The sequence below is a fragment of the Haliotis cracherodii genome, unplaced genomic scaffold (assembly GCF_022045235.1).
Source record: "Haliotis cracherodii isolate W230 unplaced genomic scaffold, xgHalCrac1.p SCAF_3, whole genome shotgun sequence".
In the NCBI taxonomy this organism is placed as follows: Eukaryota; Metazoa; Mollusca; class Gastropoda; order Lepetellida; family Haliotidae; genus Haliotis; species Haliotis cracherodii.
Window position 1 is genome coordinate 30512787 of NW_027266286.1, and position 24229 is coordinate 30537015.

At 41.3% G+C, this 24229-nt stretch overlaps 2 protein-coding genes across 3 annotated transcripts in view; both read left to right on the forward strand.

Annotated features, from left to right (window-relative positions):
- Positions 1-24229, forward strand: part of LOC139474743 (uncharacterized) — a 94387-nt gene that overhangs the window by 11380 nt on the left and 58778 nt on the right. The gene's annotated exons all lie outside the window — the stretch shown is intronic.
- Positions 1949-23331, forward strand: LOC139475355 (uncharacterized). Its single transcript, XM_071258580.1, has 5 exons — positions 1949-1983; positions 2670-2742; positions 3961-4018; positions 21396-21693; positions 21738-23331. Exons 1-5 carry the CDS (start codon positions 1949-1951, stop codon positions 23329-23331), a joined length of 2058 nt encoding a protein of 685 aa, XP_071114681.1.

Below are 24229 nucleotides of genomic sequence, written 5' to 3' on the forward strand. Positions count from 1 at the left end.
GTCCATTACCCGATCAGGTCGTGCCGCACCACAAGCACAATCCATTTAAGCTGTAGTCATTGGCCAATCAGACCTCTCCGATCCAATTTGAACAGCGCTCACCAATCACATGTTCATGGCCTATCAGAGCTGTTTTCCATCTTATTCACCAGGCTGCATTACAGTGGCATTAGGACTTGATGTCAACAACGTTGTTATTGAAGTTGAGTAGACTAACTGACAAATTACATCAGTAGGACTTTGGGTGGCCAGACCAGTTTGATGTCTTCTTTCTGTCAGATCATCCTTGTAGTGCCAAAAGGCAGAAGGAAAAATTGATGGGTTGGTGTTATGTGCCTACCAAAAGTTTAATTAAGAACATAGACATTCATTTCTGCTGTTGATATGATTTGCCTTTTGATATATTAACAAATGGTTTGAGAAGCAAAAGTAATAATTTTGAAAATGTTAGTTACTTCTTTCATCATGTTAATACAATACTTCTCCTGTATATGAGATGACACAGGTGACACAGTTGTCTGAGGCACCACAATTCTCTGTGCAGAGTTGCATCCCTTGGGCACTCCAGAAACCTATGATTGTGGGTTCCACACTCACTTTCTTCCCACAGTAAGCTGACACGCGGTGATAACTGGAATGCTACTCAAAGCAGTGTTAAACCCAACTCACTCACTCACTCACTCACCTGTATATAATCAAGACACAAGGAAAGGTCATCTGAACTCTACTCAGAAGGTCTTCATATTTCAGGGGTGGGCGGGTAGTCATGCGGGTAAAGTGTTCACTCGTTGACCCAGGTTCTACTACCTGAGTACTACGTGGGAAGTCCTCCTCACTCAAATTAGTTTTATTGCCCAAAAGTATAAAAAAAAATAGTCTTTAGTTAAGGAAGAGGGCATTTGGGCTTATTGCAGATTCTCTAGGGGAGGTTATGCTAAATTAAAAATAATTCTGCCATAAGTTGTGTGACAGCATGACGAAAGAGGTTAACCCTAATAGGCTGAACTGCAGATGTCAACATGTGGTCTTCTCATGCTTCTGGCTGCATTTACTTTCACATCAGTTTGTGATTTTTTTGCATGGTGATCCTCCGTAACGATTCTTTAACAATGGTCAGCCCGTGGGATTACATTATGCCTCTCATTTACCATCAAGCAACAGACTTTACCACCACCTGGTTTCATCAGTATGGCATATTTTGGGACAACCTTTGCTTCATTCATTCTACACAATATTAAATGGCCAAAGCCTGGCTGGAATCAATGGTAGTTCATGTCTAGGTTAGGTTTATTGGACAACACCAGACTTGGGGCTGAGTTCTGTTTCAGTGAGCGATGTTCATCCGCGGCTGTAGGATCCGTCGCAGGGAATAAGTGCTACGTAATTGCTACAATGATTGTAATTGGCTGGTTGTGCCTGACTTTGGGCTTGGCCGACGTTCAGAAATAATTCTACGACTGACGGTGTATGTTGCTGCTGCACTATGGCATGGGATTATTTAACACCTCACGTCTTGACGTCTTTGTACATTCTCAGCTGGTAAAAACAACAGAATCTATTTAGAAATGCCTGCTTTGTATTTGTCTTGATAAATGACATGTTAGCATGAGAAGTTGAGACTTTCAAGTTAAGGTACTACCTGTATAATTGAGTAATTTTCTTTTCAAACATTTTTGGTTCAAGTGAGGTGGTGTTCGTTAAAAGAACTGTGAGGTCTGCAATGGTTTGTGATGGCAGCAGCAACAAGTTTTTGTTGTAAATTTCATAGGCCATAATAATGTGGTCATTAAATTTTCATAAATAAAGAAAATAATATGTAATAAGGGAAGCATTTTTATAAAGTTTTAACAACTGTTGAAGGCATCTGGGTATGGCTGCTGTAGGCGAATGAGATTCACAGGGATGGAATACATGTATGGTGCTATTTCACCATGTAAACAAATAAGTAATGGACACAGCAAGATTCTTCTTCTGTGAGGTGAGGTGAGGTGAGGTGAGGTGAAATAATGTTTAATGTCACATTGAAGATTATTGCACTTATATAGCGACGTGTGTGTGAGTGTGTGTGTGTGGCTGCTTGTACAATTCCGGATTAATTCCAGTTTATAGTGCTAGTCGACTGAAATACCTTGCCACTGTTTGAATTATATACCCCACTCAGACGCAGTATACCGACTCCAAGCTGACCAGTCCTTGTTTAATGCCGAGTACCAGGCAGGGTAACAACAAGTACCATCTTTTAGCATGTTTTGGTATGATGCAGCCGGTGATCATAGACCTTCTGCTTTCCCGACAAACACGTTCTCCACTACACCACGGAGGAGGTCCTCTTCTTCTTTAGATACATGGGGATTATAGAAGATGTGAGGCAACATGTAAGGCAGTGAATTGTTTGGGGATAAAAATCTATCAAATTATTTATAACATGTATTATGGCCCAATGAACCTGACTTTTTTTGTTGATCTTAAACATGTTAAAGTAGATATCATAAGTGATTGTTTATAAGGACAGCTGGATAACTAACTAAACTAGATGTTTGTGTTGGGTCCTGTCACTGTCAATCCTGCTTTAGTCAACATCATTTGAGTGCTGATAACTAGGAGCGGCAGCTAATTAGATAATTCCCCTGAGCCACTCTGGTATTGACAATGGATGGTTTCACTCCCAGGCTACAAGTGATCAACGCATTTGACAATGACTCCTTGACACTGACAGTGTACAGCGTCAGCCACTGGGCCAAAGTGAGTTGTGAGTTTGGTTTTATGTCGCCTTTAGCAGTATTACAGCAGTAGCATGTCCTCCATTGCACCTGGGCCCTCGGCATGAGGACCAAATGCTTTAACAACTAGGCTACCCCACCACCAAAATAGTTCCGAAAAAATGAGTCAAGTAAAAATTGTTTGGTCAGCTAAGAAATTCCAGATATTAATAATAAAACTGTGTGAAATGATGCCAAGATACTATTTCTGGAAAGTTGATTCATGTTTGGTAAAGACAGCACATAATTACTAATTGTTGTCTGCAATATAAATTCATCAGTGGATAAATTGTCAGTAGCGGCACATACAACTGATATGCATTTATTCTTTGTTTTTATTTCACCATACACATGTGTATGTAGGCCATGTTGTATTTGATGTAAAGGTTGGATTCATCTGAGTGGTGTAAGTAGGTCTCTGGATATGTGTATGCTTTCGACTCAGTCCCATGAATTGCCTCTTAATGAGGGCAGTCTGTGTGTGATTGACCTTTGTTTGAAACTGGCTCAAAAACAATGCAATACTGGGATAAACTGTTTCAACTTATCAAATGATACCAGGTGCAGACTGGGAAGTCTCTATTTGTTTTAAGAAATTAATTTTGAAATTCATCATGGCAAATATATAATATATGTGATTTTGATAAATGTATCAACTGGTTATTTGAAAATGTGTGGAAAGTCTAACTGTTCTTAAAAGAGAAATGAAATATGAAAAAAGAAATAAAAATAATAATAAATTGTTTGCTTTCACAAAATAATTTTATTGCAAACTGTCAGTAATTGACTTAAATTGGTCTTTTTCCATGCTCCTAATGTTTGAATACTTACAATTTTCATATTTTGTCTGAACATTGCTGAGGATGAAACAAGAATTTATGAATACAGTATTATTAACAGTCCCATGACACAGTTTAGAGCGTAAGCATTTCCCAATAGAAACATGTAAAGTGCTTGAATAATGAATGATTTTTGCTAAACTGCTGTGAGGAGAGCATATTTCTAGAGTTTTTTCCTTTGTTTATTGATCTAAGGAATGCGACAGGAGTCTATGTGGAGATCACAGAGGCTCGCTTCCATCAGGGAGCATTTCCAAGTCTGGCTGTGGGACCGAGATGAAAGTCTCAATTTTAGTGTGGGCAATTTTCAGGTACCATTAGGTTTAGCTTCAAGGTTAATGAAAGTGGTTGTTCCACAACAGATGATTGAAGTGCTGAGTCTGGCAGTGGAGATGATGATATTATGGGAACCCTTCAGAAGTAACACAATAACGAAATCCAGTAGAGCATGTTTGTGTCGTCAGACTAATGGGTATTGGTTAATATTGGATGCATCAGGATCTTCTGTAAGCGTTTCTAATCAACAGAATCTTCTTACATCTGGGTAAACATCTGAAACAACTGTACCCCGTTGTGATTCTGGGGTGAAATAGGTTTCAGAATGTCCTGAAAGGGATGAAAGTGATGATGATGGAGACAACCTGCTGCAGAGTGTGAGTTGTGGCCCCTGATTGATGGATGGAACATCCAGCTTTAAGGTGTTCCTGACTGATGGATGGGACATCCAGCTTTAAGGCGTTCCTGACTGATGGATGGAACAACCAGCTTTAAGGTGTTCCTGACTGATGGATGGGACAACCAGCTTTAAGGTGTTCCTGATTGATGGATGGGACAACCAGCTTTAAGGTGTTCCTGACTGATGGATGGGACAACCAACTTTAAGGTGTTCCTGACTGATGGATGGGACAACCAGCTTTAAGGTGTTCCTGACTGATGGATGGGACAACCAGCTTTAAGGTGTTCCTGATAGATGGATGGAACATCCAGCTTTAAGGTGTTCCTGACTGATGGATAGGACAACCAGCTTTAAGGTGTTCCTGATTGATGGATGGGACATCCAGCTTTAAGGTGTTCCTGGTCCAGCTTTAAGGTGTTCCTGACTGATGGATGGGACACCCAGCTTTAAGATGTTCCTGACTAATGGATGGGACATCCAGCTTTAAGGTGTTCCTGATAGATGGATGGGACATCCAGCTTTAAGGTGTTCCTGACTGATGGATGGGACAACCAGCTTTAAGCTGTTCCTGATAGATGGATGGGACATCCAGCTTTAAGGTGTTCCTGACTGATGGATGGGACAACCAGCTTTAAGGTGTTCCTGACTGATGGATGGGACAACCAGCTTTAAGGTGTTCCTGACTGATGGATGGGACATCCAGCTTTAAGCTGTTCCTGATAGATGGATGGGACATCCAGCTTTAAGGTGTTCCTGACTGATGGATGGGACACCCAGCTTTAAGATGTTCCTGACTAATGGATGGGACATCCAGCTTTAAGGTGTTCCTGATAGATGGATGGGACATCCAGCTTTAAGGTGTTCCTGACTGATGGATGGGACAACCAGCTTTAAGCTGTTCCTGATAGATGGATGGGACATCCAGCTTTAAGGTGTTCCTGACTGATGGATGGGACAACCAGCTTTAAGGTGTTCCTGACTGATGGATGGGACAACCAGCTTTAAGGTGTTCCTGACTGATGGATGGGACAACCAGCTTTAAGCTGTTCCTGATAAATGGATGGGACATCCAGCTTTAAGGTGTTCCTGACTGATGGATGAGACAACCAGCTTTAAGCTGTTCCTGATTGATGGATGGAACATCCAGCTTTAAGGTGTTCCTGACTGATGGATGTGACAACCAACTTTAAGGTGTTCCTGACTGATGGATGGGACAACCAGCTTTAAGGTGTTCCTGACTGATGGATGGGACATCCAGCTTTAAGCTGTTCCTGATAGATGGGTGGGACATCCAGCTTTAAGGTGTTCCTGACTGATGGATGGGACACCCAGCTTTAAGGTGTTCCTGATTGATGGATGGGACAACCAGCTTTAAGGTGTTCCTGATAGATGGATGGGACATCCAGCTTTAAGGTGTTCCTGACTGATGGATGGGACAACCAGCTTTAAGGTGTTCCTGACTGATGGATGGAACATCCAGCTTTAAGGTGTTCCTGATTGATGGATGGGACATCCAGCTTTAAGGTGTTCCTGACTGATGGATGGGACAACCAACTTTAAGGTGTTCCTGACTGATGGATGGAACATCCAGCTTTAAGGTGTTCCTGACTGATGGATGGGACAACCAGCTTTAAGGTGTTCCTGATAGATGGATGGAACATCCAGCTTTAAGGTGTTCATGACTGATGGATGGGACAACCAGCTTTAAGATGTTCCTGACTGATGGATGAGACAACCAGCTTTAAGGTGTTCCTGACTGATGGATGGGACATCCAGCTTTAAGGTGTTCCTGATCCAGCTTTAAGGTGTTCCTGATTGATGGATGGGTCATCCAGCTTTAAGGTGTTCCTGACTGATGGATGGGACAACCAGCTTTAAGGTGTTCCTGACTGATGGATGGAACATCCAGCTTTAAGGTGTTCCTGACTGATGGATGGGACATCCAGCTTTAAGGTGTTCCTGACTGATGGATGGGACAACCAGCTTTAAGGTGTTCCTGACTGATGGATGGGACATCCAGCTTTAAGGTGTTCCTGACTGATGGATGGGACACCCAGCTTTAAGATATTCCTGACTAATGGATGGGACATCCAGCTTTAAGATGTTCCTGATAGATGGATGGGACAACCAGCTTTAAGGTGTTCCTGATTGATGGATGGGACAACCAGCTTTAAGGTGTTCCTGATAGATGGATGGGACATCCAGCTTTAAGGTGTTCCTGACTGATGGATGGGACAACCAGCTTTAAGGTGTTCCTGACTGATGGATGGAACATCCAGCTTTAAGGTGTTCCTGACTGATGGATGGGACAATCAACTTTAAGGTGTTCCTGACTGATGGATGGAACATCCAGCTTTAAGGCGTTCCTGATTGATGGATGGAACAACCAGCTTTAAGGTGTTCCTGATAGATGGATGGAACATCCAGCTTTAAGCTGTTCCTGACTGATGGATGGGACAACCAGCTTTAAGGTGTTCCTGACTGATGGATGGGACAACCAGCTTTAAGGTGTTCCTGACTGATGGATGGGACATCCAGCTTAAAGGTGTTCCTGATCCAGCTTTAAGGTGTTCCTGATTGATGGATGGGTCATCCAGCTTTAAGGTGTTCCTGACTGATGGATGGGACAACCAGCTTTAAGGTGTTCCTGACTGATGGATGGAACATCCAGCTTTAAGGTGTTCCTGACTGATGGATGGGGCATCCAGCTTTAAGGTGTTCCTGATTGATGGATGGGACAACCAACTTTAAGGTGTTCCTGACTGATGGATGGGACAACCAGCTTTAAGGTGTTCCTGATTGATGGATGGAACATCCAGCTTTAAGGTGTTCCTGACTGATGGATGGGACAACCAGCTTTAAGGTGTTCCTGATAGATGGATGGAACATCCAGCTTTAAGGTGTTCCTGACTGATGGATGGGACATCCAGCTTTAAGGTGTTCCTGACTGATGGATGGGACAACCAGCTTTAAGGTGTTCCTGACTGATGGATGGGACATCCAGCTTTAAGGTGTTCCTGATCCAGCTTTAAGGTGTTCCTGATTGATGGATGGGTCATCCAGCTTTAAGGTGTTCCTGACTGATGGATGGGACAACCAGCTTTAAGGTGTTCCTGACTGATGGATAAGACAACCAGTCTTAAGGTGTTCCTGACTGATGGATGGAACATCCAGCTTTAAGCTGTTCCTGATTGATGGATGGGACAACCAGCTTGAAGCTATTCCTGAAAAATTATCAAGATGTTAACAGAAAAGTTATGATTTCTTGCCTTAGCCAGTGGCTAACTGTTATATAGCTAGGATACTGTATTTACCAGTTGGCCTAATGTCAGTGGCTCTATATTGTATAGCTGGGAGACTGAAGCAGATGGTGTCAGCTGCTGCTGCCGCTAATGATGCTAGATGTATCCCTGTGCATCCTCTCCTTACACCTATAAGACTTTGGTTACTGTTGCTGCACCATGAAATGATGTTACCTTGTGCCATCTGTCACAATATCTGTTGCAACTCAACTGCCAGGCTTCAGCGTACCCAGGGTGCGGAAGAATCTTTTGAAAAGCATTTTAAACTTGATCATTGATAGAGAACCCAACAATCTGCATCATATGCATTTTTCTTCCGCATTAGAGATAGCCATCAAGCTCTCATTCCATGCTCTGCGTAGGGCTTAGATTTATGTAATATTTTTAGAGTCCTGGCTTTTTTTCTCTCCATAAGTCGTTGTTCTGCAAGATATATTCAATGAATATGTTATATTGGTAGTTACAGCACACATGTGCAAAAAGTGAATTTACATTGTGTTGTATGTAGGTCACATGTTGCAGTAAGTCTTCAAGCTTTTGGTTGTTTGTCAATAGCTTCCTTTAATTAAGGTAATGTGCTGTGATATGACTGAAATCTGTTCACAGCAACATTAAACAACTTGCTCACTCTCATTCTTGTGTCCTCATTATTCATGAACACATGCTCCTGCTTGATGCAAAGGGTTGTCAGGTAACTAACATCCTCCATTTCCTGATGACAACTGAGGCAAATATTCATGGGCTTTGACAAAGTGTCATTTACCGAGATAAACGCTAGGTCAAGTGTAATAGCCTATCAACTGGCTCATCATGAAGAACATAATGACAAGGATCGATGTGTGAGACAAGTTCCTCAACAAGTAGTGATGAATTCATCTAAATTCAATCAATTAATAATATAAATTAAAAAAATGTGAGTTTGATGCAGGGATTTATCTAGAATTCAAAGCTGGTTGCCAATGACAGACAAATTGGGAACAAATAACGTTTTGTTAAAAAAATGTAAATAACCCCGTCCTTGAAGTGGGCTGGGGGATATAAGAACAGAGTTTGTCTGCCTGCCTTTCCTTCCGTCCGTCCATTTCTCAATGTGGACAAAGTTTCTCAAACATTATTCACTTTAGAGAAATGAAATTTTACACACTGATGTTACTGGTCACGCTCTAGTGCATAGTGTCTGCAATGGCGCCAATTGTTCTCAGCAATGAACTGAAGTTGCATGAATGAAAATTTGTGTGGTTATCTCAAAAATACTTGTCAAGACTGAGTTCTAAAATTGGTTCTGTCAATTATTTCTTTTTATTGCTCCTGTTATCAGTGAATTAAAGTCATCTTGACCAAGCCATGTAGTAAATATTAACTGAGGCTATATTTTGTTACAATTTGAGATTTTTTACTGACATTTGTTGTAGACACTTGGAATATCTGCCTCTGGGCAGGTCTAGAAAAGAGCATGCTAGGATCAGACATATTGGTTTAAGGAAGATTAATGTTATGTAGTGTAGGTTCCAACTTGTCTTGGATTTCTGGTCATGACAAGTTGCCATCCACACTGGCTAACTTTCCATCATGTCACAGTCTGGTCTAATTTTGTCTTGCAGTTTGAGAAGAATTGTACACGGGACCGATTTGACATCTGTCTTTCAAGGATGAGCAGTAGTTATAGAGACACCCAATCTAGGCTTCTATTTCTGGTGGAAAGAAGACATTTCTTTCCACCTGTGACAAGTCCATTTAGTTTAAGTATGAAAAGGTCAGCACCAGGGGAATAACTATCAGTAAAATCCAATTAGTGCTGAGGCAACCTATTTGCTATTTCCGTTGGTGAAGAGGGAGTCATCCATACTTTGAAATAATTCCAGATCCTTGTAGCTCTCCTCAGCCTTTGGGGGCAGTTTGGTAAAAAAATGTCACCCTTGGTTTTGCCCTGCTTTTAGCCATGTTGAGGACTTTGGTGTTTAATAATATATAATCCTGTGTTAACCCTGTCTGGAGCTTGTGATCATCTTGTTGAGGACTTTGGTGTTTAATAATATATAATCCTGTGTTAACCCTGTCTGGAGCTTGTGATCATCTTGTTGAGGACTTTGGTGTTTAATAATATATAATCCTGTGTTAATTCTGTCTGGAGCTTGTGATCATCTTGTTGAGGACTTTGGTGTTTAATAATATATAATCCTGTGTTAATTCTGTCTGGAGCTTGTGATCATCTTGTTGAGGACTTTGGTGTTTAATAATATATAATCCTGTGTTAACCCTGTCTGGAGCTTGTGATCACCTTGTTGAGGACTTTGGTGTTTAATAATATATAATCCTGTGTTAATTCTGTCTGGAGCTTGTGATCATCTTGTTGAGGACTTTGGTGTTTAATAATATATAATCCTGTGTTAATTCTGTCTGGAGCTTGTGATCATCTTGTTGAGGACTTTGGTGTTTAATAATATATAATCCTGTGTTAACCCTGTCTGGAGCTTGTGATCATCTTGTTGAGAACTTTGGTGTTTAATAATATATAATCCTGTGTTAACCCTGTCTGGAGCTTGTGATCATCTTGTTGAGGACTTTGGTGTTTAATAATATATAATCCTGTGTTAATTCTGTCTGGAGCTTGTGATCATCTTGTTGAGGACTTTGGTGTTTAATAATATATAATCCTGTGTTAATTCTGTCTGGAGCTTGTGATCATCTTGTTGAGGACTTTGGTGTTTAATAATATATAATCCTGTGTTAATTCTGTCTGGAGCTTGTGATCATCTTGTTGAGAACTTTGGTGTTTAATAATATATAATCCTGTGTTAACCCTGTCTGGAGCTTGTGATCATCTTGTTGAGGACTTTGGTGTTTAATAATATATAATCCTGTGTTAATTCTGTCTGGAGCTTGTGATCATCTTGTTGAGGACTTTGGTGTTTAATAATATATAATCCTGTGTTAATTCTGTCTGGAGCTTGTGATCATCTTGTTGAGAACTTTGGTGTTTAATAATATATAATCCTGTGTTAATCCTGTCTGGAGCTTGTGATCATCTTGTTGAGAACTTTGGTGTTTAATAATATATAATCCTGTGTTAATCCTGTCTGGAGCTTGTGATCATCTTGTTGAGGACTTTGGTGTTTAATAATATATAATCCTGTGTTAATTCTGTCTGGAGCTTGTGATCATCTTGTTGAGGACTTTGGTGTTAACCCTGTCTGGAGCTTGTGATCACCTTGTTGAGGACTTTGGTGTTTAATAATATATAATCCTGTGTTAACCCTGTCTGGAGCTTGTGATCATCTTGTTGAGGACTTTGGTGTTTAATAATATATAATCCTGTGTTAATTCTGTCTGGAGCTTGTGATCATCTTGTTGAGGACTTTGGTGTTTAATAATATATAATCCTGTGTTAACCCTGTCTGGAGCTTGTGATCATCTTGTTGAGAACTTTGGTGTTTAATAATATATAATCCTGTGTTAACCCTGTCTGGAGCTTGTGATCATCTTGTTGAGGACTTTGGTGTTTAATAATATATAATCCTGTGTTAATTCTGTCTGGAGCTTGTGATCATCTTGTTGAGGACTTTGGTGTTTAATAATATATAATCCTGTGTTAATTCTGTCTGGAGCTTGTGATCATCTTGTTGAGGACTTTGGTGTTTAATAATATATAATCCTGTGTTAATTCTGTCTGGAGCTTGTGATCATCTTGTTGAGAACTTTGGTGTTTAATAATATATAATCCTGTGTTAACCCTGTCTGGAGCTTGTGATCATCTTGTTGAGGACTTTGGTGTTTAATAATATATAATCCTGTGTTAATTCTGTCTGGAGCTTGTGATCATCTTGTTGAGGACTTTGGTGTTTAATAATATATAATCCTGTGTTAATTCTGTCTGGAGCTTGTGATCATCTTGTTGAGAACTTTGGTGTTTAATAATATATAATCCTGTGTTAATCCTGTCTGGAGCTTGTGATCATCTTGTTGAGAACTTTGGTGTTTAATAATATATAATCCTGTGTTAATCCTGTCTGGAGCTTGTGATCATCTTGTTGAGGACTTTGGTGTTAACCCTGTCTGGAGCTTGTGATCACCTTGTTGAGGACTTTGGTGTTAACCCTGTCTGGAGCTTGTGATCACCTTGTTGAGGACTTTCCTTTTCACTTACAAGTGCTGGGGTACCTGACTGGGTTCAGCATTGACTGCTGTGAAGCCCATGCCTCATGGTCCCCATTGCAATGTTGACGGAATCTTATTATAAGTGGCAACAAACCCAATCTCACTCTTTCCACATTGTCCATCTTCTCTGCATCCTGTATCTCCATTGTACATACCATGATTTCTGCATATAGATCTGAACAAACTCAAGAATAATCAATCACATCCATGCAACCTACTTCTAAACAGTTTGTTTACTGAAGCATTTTTGTAACGGCATATCTCTGCCGCTATCTCGAGATTGAGAAAGGCATTTGAAGCATCCAACTTAGAAAGATATTTACAGTTGCTCATAAACACTGCATTCAATCGATTGTAGAGGCAATCCTTGGAAGATTCGAAAAACTCTTGAAAGTTTAGATTCAATCATGGCACTATGTAAACACGCTCATTATGTTCTTCTCCCAGTAATACCTGTCTAGATTGAATGAGTTATCACCAATTTCCTAAGATATCACGACAAGATTAAGTCCCATTCGATGTAGGATGTTCTTCCCTCCTTAATAAGATTTCCAGTAGCTGAATTATTCTCCAAGAAAATAGGAAAACAAAGTGTAGCGCAACACCACATGGATAGCATGTCCTGTCTACTGATTGGTTGAGAATGGTGAGATGAAAATGAGAAGAAAAGAGCATGGGGATAAGCACCGTACAATGCCATGTTAATTCCCTGGTGATGTATTTCCTGTTATTGAACTGGCCGTGTGATATTGATTTTCTGGAACCTCTGCGATACAAGCAGTGCCATGACATGAGGCTACCGAAACACTCAGTGCTCAGAGCTTCCAGTTCCCTTTGACACACATTTGGATGTCAGCATTGGCCGTTGTGTTGTGTCCTCTATTGATTAGCTGTCAGGAAAGGGCTTGTTGCAGCATTTACACCATTAAGTAAGTATGCTGTTTCGAAACTTTGTGGAACAGTGTTTGTGTGGATGAGGTGATGCAGCTTATGAGGGATAATGATGGCAATTAAACACCATCACTGTCTAGTGGCGTCTGCTGTGTGGGTTAGTGTAAGGGAATATACCTGTTCAGTTCCTGGTATAAAGGTTTTACCCTTTATTTACAGATTATTAAAATGTACAGAGGATCTTTGAAAGACAATTCACTCAACTTTTCACCTTTTGCAGGGTTAATATGATTTTACTGAACTGTTTAGTTTCCTTATTTGTGCGTAAGGATGCAGGTCATATAATGCAATCAGTTCTTCCAGTTTTAGTGTACACATCTTGATAATTTTTTAGGAAATTGCATTTTTATAGGAGGTGAACATATCTGGGATCAAAATGACCTCATTTGGAAAAAGAGATGTGAATGTGACAGGTTATTGGTTGTTAGGACATACTTGCACTACTATTGTATGTGTTATGTGTTGTTAAAGTATGTGTTTGTTGTTGTTCACCAACATTCTCAATATTCCAGTTATGTCGAGGTGACCAATACATATTTGAGTCTTGACTGGACAAAACAGTGATTTATTTTAGGAACAAAATCTGATGGCCTGGAGTACAATGACACAGCCAATCAAGTCACCAATCCGAACTTCTTGATCCATTTTGTCAGCTCTTATATGTTAGCCTTGCCAGGATCTGCTGGTCATGGATTGGAATTCCAGATTGAACCCGATTATAATTGACCAAATTTCATGACACCAATGCTCATTGGTTTCACTAAAGCGGTAAATGTCCTGCATTCTTCACACAGTGTCTGAAATAACTGCCTGCCCACCTGCCCATGGCTGGTAACTTTTCTGATGGGCTGCATCAAATTTTCTTTTCCTGCCAGACTGTCTGGCAGATGATTTTAAGCCTACTTATGTTTTCTGTTTTATCATAACTCCTCGTAGATTCTCAAGTAATTTTTAGCATTAATTCAACTGAATCAAGACGCTGCACGTTAGGTTCCAAATTCAATTTAGCGCGGTTAAATCTACAGGTAAGCTAGCTCTACAGTGAAAACACAGTATGTTTATCTCCTAATTGACATGATTAAACAAAACATGGAAAGAGCACTTTCAGACTTCCATTATCATGATTATATCATGTTGCAAATTTTTCTTAAAATTTACTTTTTCCGTTAAAAACATTAATTGTGCATGTGAAGACTCAAAGACGGGTAGAATGTAATGTGTTAACATGTCTGAGGGTGTTATTTTAGGCTTGTATTGGTTTAATTTCCTGTATTGACAATCCTATTAACAGCTGTGTAAGCACTGGATCCATACTCTAATTGAGGGCGTATTGGGAGTCAGTGTGAATAGCAGTCCTCATTTCTCAATCAGATGTGGATGTTATAGCCCTGCATCCCACCAGGGAGGAAATGGTTATGTATAGACAAGGTGGTCACAGACAGCAGTGTCATGTAACAAACAGCCTTGAGTCTGCCATCAATCCCAGGCTAATGTGTGTATCTATCACAACAGCCCACTGAAACACCATCCCTGCTTCCAGTAACTCTGGTGAATGGGTGGCCATGTTGTCAAATGCCCTGTGCAGAGTTGCTCCCCTTAGCGATTCCAGGTTGTTTGTTTCTGGGTTCAGATCCCTGATTCACCCTATGAGGGTTTGTCAGCACCATACGTGTTGGTATTTCACCAAAGTTGTAAATGCTTTAGACCTGCATCATTTTGGCCTTTTCTCCAACATTGATCTGTCTTGCCGTGATATAACTGCAATACCGTTCAAGGGACATGACACCATTCAGTCCCTCACTAACTCCACACAGCCAACAGTATATCTAAAGTGCAGTATAACATATTTTTTTCAGAGATATATTTGTTCTTCACTCAAAATTACTGAAGAAAACAAACATAATTTATTGATAAACACATCAAACCTCGTGTCCGGGGGCATATCACCGGCAATGATCCACACACATGATCCTTCAATGTCTGGTTATTATTAATTTGTGTCAACAGTGTTCGGTAGTTTGAAGGGGGTAATTATTTTCAGGTGTGACTTACATTTTTTGCCCTTAAATGGAAAAAATGTGTTTTCTATGCACAAAATTGGGGGATTTATCAGTATTTTTCATTAGTGCTATTCATTTTAAATTTAGTTGAACACAAATTTCTTGTTCTGTTAGGAGACTTATAGACTTATGATAAGCAATTTGAAGATCGAAACAAGTACTTTAGTATATCAGTTCTAGAACAAAAGTACTGGTTGTCTACCTAGGTTGGCTTGACAACCTGTCAGTCTTCTTGAGATAGAAGAACGTTTAAGGGTAGAATTCTGATCAGGTGGCATTCCTTTTCAGAGGTTCTAGATAATATTGAGCTCATCATGATATCCTGTATTTGTAATCAGGGAATAACAGGGATCATGTGTCTCTCATTGGGCAATATCAGGGAACATCACAGTGTCTCTCATTTGTGAATAACAAGGAATAGGTGTCTGTCGTCAGTGAATAACAAGGAATATGTTTCTGGCATTGGTGAAAAGCAAGGAATATGTTTCTGGCATTGGTGAATAACAAAGAATATGTTTCTGGCATTGGTGAATAGCAAGGAATATGTTTCTGGCATTGGTGAATAGCAAGGAACATGTTTCTGGCATTGGTGAATAGCAAGGAATATGTTTCTGGTATTGGTGAATAACAAGAAACATGTTTCTGGTATTAGTGAATAACGGGGAACATGTGTCTGGTATTGGTGAATAACAAGGAATATGTTTCTGGCATTGGTGAATAACAAGGAATGTGTCTGGCATTGGTGAATAACAGGGAACGTGTCTGGCATCAGTGAATAACAGGGAACTGAAAGCCATGCTGTTTATGAAGGTATATCTCATTGCAGTAGGTCAAGAATTTATCTAGGATTCCAGACAAAGTGCCCTTGTCAGCCAAATTGGTGAATAATCATGATAGTGTTCAAAACTGGATATTTTTAATGTTCTTATTTTCATAAATTCTAAGGAATTGGGAAATTTTAAATCCAAATTGGAAAGTTTTACCGTCATTTGCTGCAGTCTACTTGCCAAACATTAGCCTCTGAGCGGGTCTAGGTAAATCCCTGGTACATTTACAGGCAACAATATTCTAAAGGCTATATCATAGCTCCCTTTTGTTGGTAGAGAACATATTATGTAAAATGTTCAGCGAAGTAACGATTATCATATTGACCTTATCTTAAGATTACATTAATGGCATGAAGTCAGGCGGACACAAGGTTCACTGATGTGGACAAGTACCATATTGCCAAGGTGCATTACTCAAGCTTATTCAAGTAACCTTCTAATTAATAATTCTTTTCACAATGCAGTTCATTTGTTGCGTTGATGTTACATACGAAGAGTAGCTTTTTCAGGACACAAAAAATGCATCTATTGCTCTTTGCTCATTCTGGGCATGTGTACATATTCATGGATGTTATTGGCACGTTTTATGAATAATGTTATGGTGTATAAGATTATCAATTGTCCACTGTTTTTACAAGTTTTAAATATTCATCACGGGAGTCATTGGTTTTGCAGACGGTTGTAACAGATGCCTGCAAAGTGGCAGTGCCGTATCGCTACTGTTATGAAAGCTCAGTGCAAGCTCAGAGTGACGTTTGTTTCTGTACATTTTTTAGATAGAGAAATATGCTCCAGTGTCTAACAGACCTGCCATAATTAAGTGACGAAGATGTCAATGTTTGGTCTATGTGGCAGTATATTGTGTATGCACCCCCAGCACCCACACTTCCCACCCCCACCCCCATGCTATTGTCATAGCGACTGATTTACGACATCCATTCTCTGAAGAACATTTGATTGCAAAGGCTCATACCCTGGAGCCATGACATCTATATGCCTTAAAACACTTAATTGCTGTTATTTATTAGATGCTAATCCTATTTGTTAATCCCCATTTTTGTGTACATCGACCGTCTGCCATCCTGAACAGGATGTGCAAGTATGTCACTGATGATTTACTGTTTACATTTATATTTATTACTTACTAAATGTCAGGTGACCTTGGCTATATAAGCCTTGGTCCAGAGAAAAAAGAGGAAAAAAAGAAAGGTCTTACCCTTAGCCTAGCTAGGGTAAGGCTGGGTGCTCCGGGGCACCTAGACAACAACCACTACCACTATGTGCTGACCAGGCACATAGTGTCTTTTGTATGTATATATCAACATGTATAAAGTAGAACTGTATATACCACAAGCCATCGTCTCCAAGTTGTCATATCCTACAGGAACCATACGTCGGCCCCTTGCATATACGAGTATGCAAATTGTTCATTAATCAACGCCGGACCCACACGCGTTGTTACTATCTCCTTCCCAACCAAGATGCTACAGCCAACCCTTCTCACACAGACTGCTTTTGCACTGCATGTTATTTATTATATGAACAGACACATTTTGTTATTGAAATGCAGGGAGTTTGTAGCTGACAGCAATATTTTCTTTAATCTAATCCCTTGAGCATGCCAGAGACCTATGATTGTGGGTGGAATTCCAGTTCCCCCTGATCATGTTTCTAGGTTTGTCAGCACCTGACCCACCATGATAAACTGGAATACTGTTCAAAGCAGCATTAAACCCAACTCACTCACTCACTCACTCACTCACTCACTCACTCACTCACTCACTCTTCTCACTTTAATCTAGAGCATGTCTTCAGATAGGCCTGGATAATGCAGATCATGTTTAAATACAAACAAATGCATCAATCACTTCATGAACCTTTAGTGGATGAGACCATGTCCATGGTCTGCAGCTGTGCTTCATGTTATACTAACAGTTCTTTAAAGACCTTCCCCTAGTGCAATTACTACAGTTTGATTTAAAAATCTATCCTAACTAACATGCAATATGATTTTTATATGAAACAGCACAGTGAAATCTTTGTACTGGACTCAGTTTTATCATATTGGGGGCTGACCATTTGCTATTCTAATTGTGGTGGGGGGCTGGAATTTTATTAAAAAGCGATAATTGTTAAAGACAAGGTCTTTGCGTCTACACAGCATTAGCTACATCATCTAGACCTAAGCTGAAAGTGGACTGTTAAGAATATACGTTCTTTAAGGTAGCCTGCCTACAGATAATGTTTTACTACAAAAAGTTTTTAGCCAAGTGGTTTACATTACATGTTTCTAGCTATGTACTGGTGTTTCCACAGCTGAGATTATTACCTGGTACATGTATTTGCCCCTCCCAGTGTTAAAAAACGTAGGAAAGAGCATGCTTCCTTACATCATGAAGGTGATGCAGCACAAAAGCAGCCAGGAACTAGTCTCTTGAATTAGTTTATTGTAGAGTGTGATGCACTTGTCACCTTATCTGTTGAGTACATGATATACCGGTTCAGTGATTGAGGACACATGTGAATGTGTTTGGCATGTAATCTAACATATTTTCAGTCACAAAATAATCGGAAAAAAATGGATGTGTAAATGAAGTAATTATTTTTTTAAGTTTTCATGACGACAAGTTTGACTTTACTGAAAATGAGGGTAGTGCTCGTTTCTGGTGCAGAACTCCCAAACTACTGAATGTTTCAAGATGAAACTTAGTGGTGAACTGGTTCCTTTTGATGATTTTGGATATTGAAAAGTACTGAACAGCATTATTCTTTTCTTCTCTGAACTGAAGGTATCCGATGGCAATGAACCAACAGTGGGGTATAAGTAGCCAAACTCCATTTCCAAATTGCACCAGACTGGGGAATATGTCATCTCCCGAGGACTCTTGTTTTGACAGTTCTGAGTTATTGTTCAACAAGATTAATTGGTTGTAAGTGCCCACTAACAGAGTCAGTTGTCTATTTTTCTGGATAGATTTTCCTATTTGCTGGCAAGAGGAAACAACTCTTGTTCATGTTTGTTCAAGTAAAGGAAACATTTTACAATGCTTACATACATAAACAACTCCCCTTTACCCAGATTACAGTTAATAGCTAGTGGGGTGAATTATGAAGTCTTTAGCAATACCATGTCAGGGGACACCAAGGATTATCGTGAAAAGAGTATCCATGTGGCAATGGAATCATCAGTGTGACAAGCATCTGCTTAATCAGACCCTTGTGAATAGAACTGGGTGCTTGATTGAATTGACAACTGATATAGCCTGTCAAAAAGTATCTGTCACAATTGATGCCTGATGTTAGAATATGGTATTAACTATGTACAACTATCTGACAGGGCTACGTTTGGCTCAATTTGTTAGCTTTTGAATGTATAGCAGTGAGCTAACACGCTGATGAGCTGTGTTTCCGGAAATCTCATATAGTACATGCTCTGGATTATACATCTATGCAATGCTTTCAGGAATTTTGCATGTACAATTCTGAGTATTCTATTTCATCAAGAACTGGCAAGTTGTTCAAGGGAAGCATGGTTAAAAGTTGGAAAGCATTTGAAAGCTTTGTGTGATATAATGTTTGTAGGCTTTGGGACAACTGTTATAATTGGAAAACTTTGTTAAAGTGATATTGCACATGAATGCACTGCAAAAAGGAATATTGCCTTTGGGGCTGGTTTCAAATTAAGGACTGACCATTTATATCCTGGATTTTTTTTAAAAATAATTTGTTCAAGAAAAAAAAATAATTGTCCGCAATTTTTTACCCCAAATATGTTTTCTGGACATGCAAGAAAAAAAGCAACTCCTTTCCAGAAAAAATATAAATTTCTTCATGCTAGTTGTCCTTGAAACAATTGTGTTTGGAAAAAAATAGGTGTTCAGCGACTCCTTTCACAGAAAACAAATTGAGAGTTTTGAAGCAGTGGCTGAAAATATATCCAATCTTTAACAAACATTTACAGCTTGCATTTAGGTCGCACATTTTTATTTTTCGTTTCCTGGCTCTGCCGCTTCTGAAAAGCAGCCGGTCCAAGAAATATATTAAACTTAAAAAATATTTACTTTTTTATGTTTACTGCTAGTAATATAGACCCTCTTATACAATAAAAGATGTTATATATAATTCCATGTCTACATCACTATCAGTGATTCAAGAAGGCAACTCCATGGCAGAGTTTCAAGTAAGTACATAAATAAAGAAAGAAAGAAAGAAATTATTCACATAGATATTTATTACATTTTTATTTCGACCGACCTTGTGCGGAAAAGTCAGAATAAGTCTATGAAACATAAAATTAAAATTGTGTGGCCTTCATGTAAAATTAATGAAATCATCTTTTTTTAATCACCCTGGAACACAGATAGCATCTGTTTTGTTGCAAGAACTGACACATATATAAGAGAGTGATGGAATCTCTCTGAGTTTCCTACTTTGTACGGATGTTCTTCTGTGTGATCACTATTCTGATTAGTAGTCTTTCCAGACAAATTGGGGTATAGGTAGCCGGGTAATCTGTCCTAGGTTCTGTCCCCTAGCCTTTTTTAAGTGTCTGCTGGTCAGAGGTTCAAATCCCAAATGCCTCCTGATTATCTTTCTTGATTAGCATGTCCCCTGTGTTGATGGGAAAGTAAACAGCTCAACCACTCACTCAACCACTCACTCAACCACTCAACCAATCACTCAACCACTCGCTCAACCACTCACTATGACACTCACTCATCCACTTAACAGACCCACTCACTCAACCCCTCACTCAACCACTCACTCAGACACTCACTCAACCACTCACTCAGACACTCACTCATCCACTCACTCAACCACTCACTCAGACACTCACTCAGACACTCACTCATCCACTCACTCAACCACTCACTCAACCATTTACTCAACCAATCACTCATTCACAAATTTCAAATAGTGGAGGGTGGCCCAATAGATAATGTGTTTACTTGACACCTCAAAGAGTCCGGGTTTGAATAGAATCCAAGAAGCTCATTTCATGGTATTGCTGCAGCAATGCTAAGTGCAGCATTAAACCCTAATTACTCGCTTACTGAGTCAAATTTTAAGCCAAAAAATTCCAATATGGTGCTCTTTTAATGGATGACCCAGTCAATATGAAAGGCATAGCTGCTACTTTGTTGTGGTTTACCAAGGTGCCATATAATAATGGCTCCCCATTAGAACATGTAATGGGCAGCTAATAATTTCTCCACTTTTTTATGAGAGAAGACTCTTCTATTCCCAATAAACAATTTCCCCATGATGTCCTCATATCATCTCAGTAGTCCGGTCGGCCAAGTCTGCATTATTCAACCATCGATTAAGACTTGCACATCATTCTAAAATTAAGCTTAGAGCAAAAGAGAGCATTTGGAAGCCCTGAATGGTGATGGGTCCAACAACAATGAAAGGAAGAATGGCCTGAGATGATCATGTTTAAAGTTGGTTCAACAAATTATCTTTTATAGTCGATTCATGAATCATGAAATTTCTATCCTTTTTGTGTGAACTTGAATGGTTATATGAATATAAGAATTTGCTTGGAAGGAGTGAGTTAATGCTTTACGTCACATTGGCAATATTTCAGCCATATCGTGATGATGCTTGGAAGGAAGTGGAAGTGTTTTCAATGATGTCAACACCCCTTGAAGATTATATAGGCATTACAAATGATATGGAGTGTGTGTGATATTATTGTGCTAACACTGTGTATGTCAATTTTGTTGATGCTTTTGTCATAGTTGACTGGTATTTTAGGTGTAATACTCAAGACTGTTTACTTGACATGAATTAGGACTGAGAGAATGTTGTTTTATGCTGAAGTAAAAGCATCCAGCACCACCCAGCAGTGCCCAGCACAATCCAGCAGTGCCCAGCACCATCCAACAGTGCCCAGCATCCAGCACCATCCAACAGTGCCCAGCACCACCCAGCAGTGCCCAGGACCACCCAGCAGTGCCCAGCACCATCCAGCAGTGCCCAGCACCACCCAGCAGTGCCCAGCACCATCCAGCAGTGCCCAGCACAATCCAGCAGTGCCCAGCACCATCCAGCAGTGCCCAGCAAATCCAGCACCATCCAACAGTGCCCAGCACAATCCAGCAGTGCCCAGCACCATCCAGTAGTGCCCAGCACCATCCAGTAGTGCCCAGCACAATCCAGCAGTGCCCAGCACCATCCAGCAGTGCCCAGCACCACCCAGCAGTGCCCAGCACCATCCAGTGGTTCCCAGCACCACCCAGCAGTGCCCAGCACCATCCAGTGGTTCCCAGCAAATCCAGCAGTGCCCAGCACCATCCAGCAGTGCCCAGCAAATCCAGCAGTGCCCAACACAATCCAGCAGTGCCCAGCACCATCCAACAGTGCCCAGCAAATCCAGCAGTGCCCAACACAATCCAGCAGTGCCCAGCACCATCCAACAGTGCCCAGCACCACCCAGCAGTGCCCAGCACCATCCAGCAGTGCCCAGCACCATCCAGCAGTGCCCAGCATCCAGCACAATCCAACAGTGCCCAGCACCACCCAGCAGTGCCCAGCAAATCCAGCAGTGCCCAACACAATCCAGCAGTGCCCAGCACAATCCAGCAGTGCCCAGCACCATCCAGTAGTGCCCAGCACAATCCAGCAGTGCCCAGCACCATCCAGCAGTGCCCAGCAAATCCAGCAGTGCCCAGGACCATCCAGCAGTGCCCAGCACAATCCAGCAGTGCCCAGCAAATCCAGCAGTGCCCAGGACCATCCAGCAGTGCCCAGCACAATCCAGCAGTGCCCAGGACCATCCAACAGTGCCCAGCACCATCCAGCAGTGCCCAGCAAATCCAGCAGTGTCCAGGACCATCCAGCAGTGCCCAGCAAATCCAGCAGTGCCCAGGACCATCCAGCAGTGCCCAGCACAATCCAGCAGTGCCCAGGACCATCCAGCAGTGCCCAGCACAATCCAGCAGTGCCCAGCAAATCCAGCAGTGCCCAACACAATCCAGCAGTGCCCAGCACAATCCAGCAGTGCCCAGCACCATCCAGTAGTGCCCAGCACAATCCAGCAGTGCCCAGCACCATCCAGCAGTGCCCAGCAAATCCAGCAGTGCCCAGGACCATCCAGCAGTGCCCAGCACAATCCAGCAGTGCCCAGGACCACCCAGCAGTGCCCAGCACCATCCAGCAGTGCCCAGCACCATCCAACAGTGCCCAGGACCATCCAGCAGTGCCCAGCATTATCCAGCAGTGCCCAGCACCATCCAGCACTGCCCAGGACCATCCAGCACTGCCCAGCATTATCCAGCACTGCCCAGCATTATCCAGCACTGCCCAGCATCATCCAGCAGTGCCCAGGACCATCCAGCAGTGCCAAGCACCATCCAGCAGCGCCCAGCACAATCCAGCAGTGCCCAGGACCATCCAGCACTGCCCAGCATTATCCAGCAGTGCCCAGCATCATCCAGCAGTGCCCAGCACCATCCAGCAGTGCCCAGCACTATCCAGCACTGCCCAGCATCCAGCACAATCCAGTAGTGTCCAGCATCCAGCACAATTCCGCAGTGCCCAGCATCCAGCACAATCCAGCAGTGCCAAAGACCAGCCAGACCACCCAGCAGTGCCCAAGACCATCCAGCACCATCCAGCACCATCCAGCAGTGCCCAAGACCATCCAGCACCATCCAGCACCATCCAGCAGTGCCCAGCACCATCCAGCAGTGCCCAGCACCATCCAGCAGTGCCCAGCACCATCCACCAGCGCCCAGCATCCAGCACAATCCAGTAGTGTCCAGCATCCAGCACAATTCCGCAGTGCCCAGCATCCAGCACAATCCAGCAGTGTCCAGCACCATCCAACATTTTACCTGACCTGAAGCAGCCGTGCCCAGCACCATCCACCAGTACCCAGCACTATCCAACAGCGCCCAGCATCCAGCACAATCCAGCAGTGCACAGCACCATCCAACAGCACCCAACATCAAGCAATATCCAACAGCACCCAGCGTCCAAATTCCATAATCCCATTAATAGGATTCATCGTTAAGTGAACAAACTGGGTTTAACTCAGTAAATCATGACATGTCTGCTTTATATGGGAAGAAAGCCTGAAGTGATGTTGGTTGTCGATGTTTACCGCTTTGGTGAAACCCACTAGCTTAGGTATTAACCTATGATAGTAATGATGGTGAACCTGGAGTTTTAAGATACTGCCACAACTAAGGTATGCTGGTAACACCACACACCTCCACAAGACCATACAGGACTATGGAAGTGTTCAAAGTGTTCACATGTTTTTGACCAGTAAACTGTCACAGAATAACACATGTGCAATATGATGGACCAGTCACCTTGGCCTATAAGGCTCTCATCAACAGCAATATTGATGTAAGATGACCGAGAGTTGTGCCATGATGTCCTTGACCTGGGGGTGCCCACACCAAGATATACCAACTGAGTTAATGTGTTTGCACAGTTCTTAAGGGACTCTTTGAGTGTTTGTCTGGAACTCAACATTTCTAACAGTTATTAAGGTGTTGTGTGAATGTGTAAGATTAGATGTACAAGGTTTTATCAATGAATTCTATTTTTTAAAGAGTGTATGTGTGAGTGCAAAGTACACAACAGCTGATTAAAAAGTGTTAGAATGTGAAAAGCTTGGATTTCTGTAATGAATGTACATTTTC

Excerpts from the sequence above, each read along its gene's own strand:
- LOC139475355 (XM_071258580.1), top strand. The coding sequence starts at position 1,949 with ATGGACACAGCAAGATTCTTCTTCTGTGAGGTGAG. Across the intron at positions 2,743-3,960 it reads GCGTCAGCCACTGGGCCAAA|ATGATTGAAGTGCTGAGTCT; the intron begins GTGAGTTGTGAG and ends GTTCCACAACAG. Across the intron at positions 21,694-21,737 it reads GCAGTGCCCAGCACCATCCA|TGCCCAGCACCATCCAGCAG; the intron begins GTAGTGCCCAGC and ends ACAATCCAGCAG.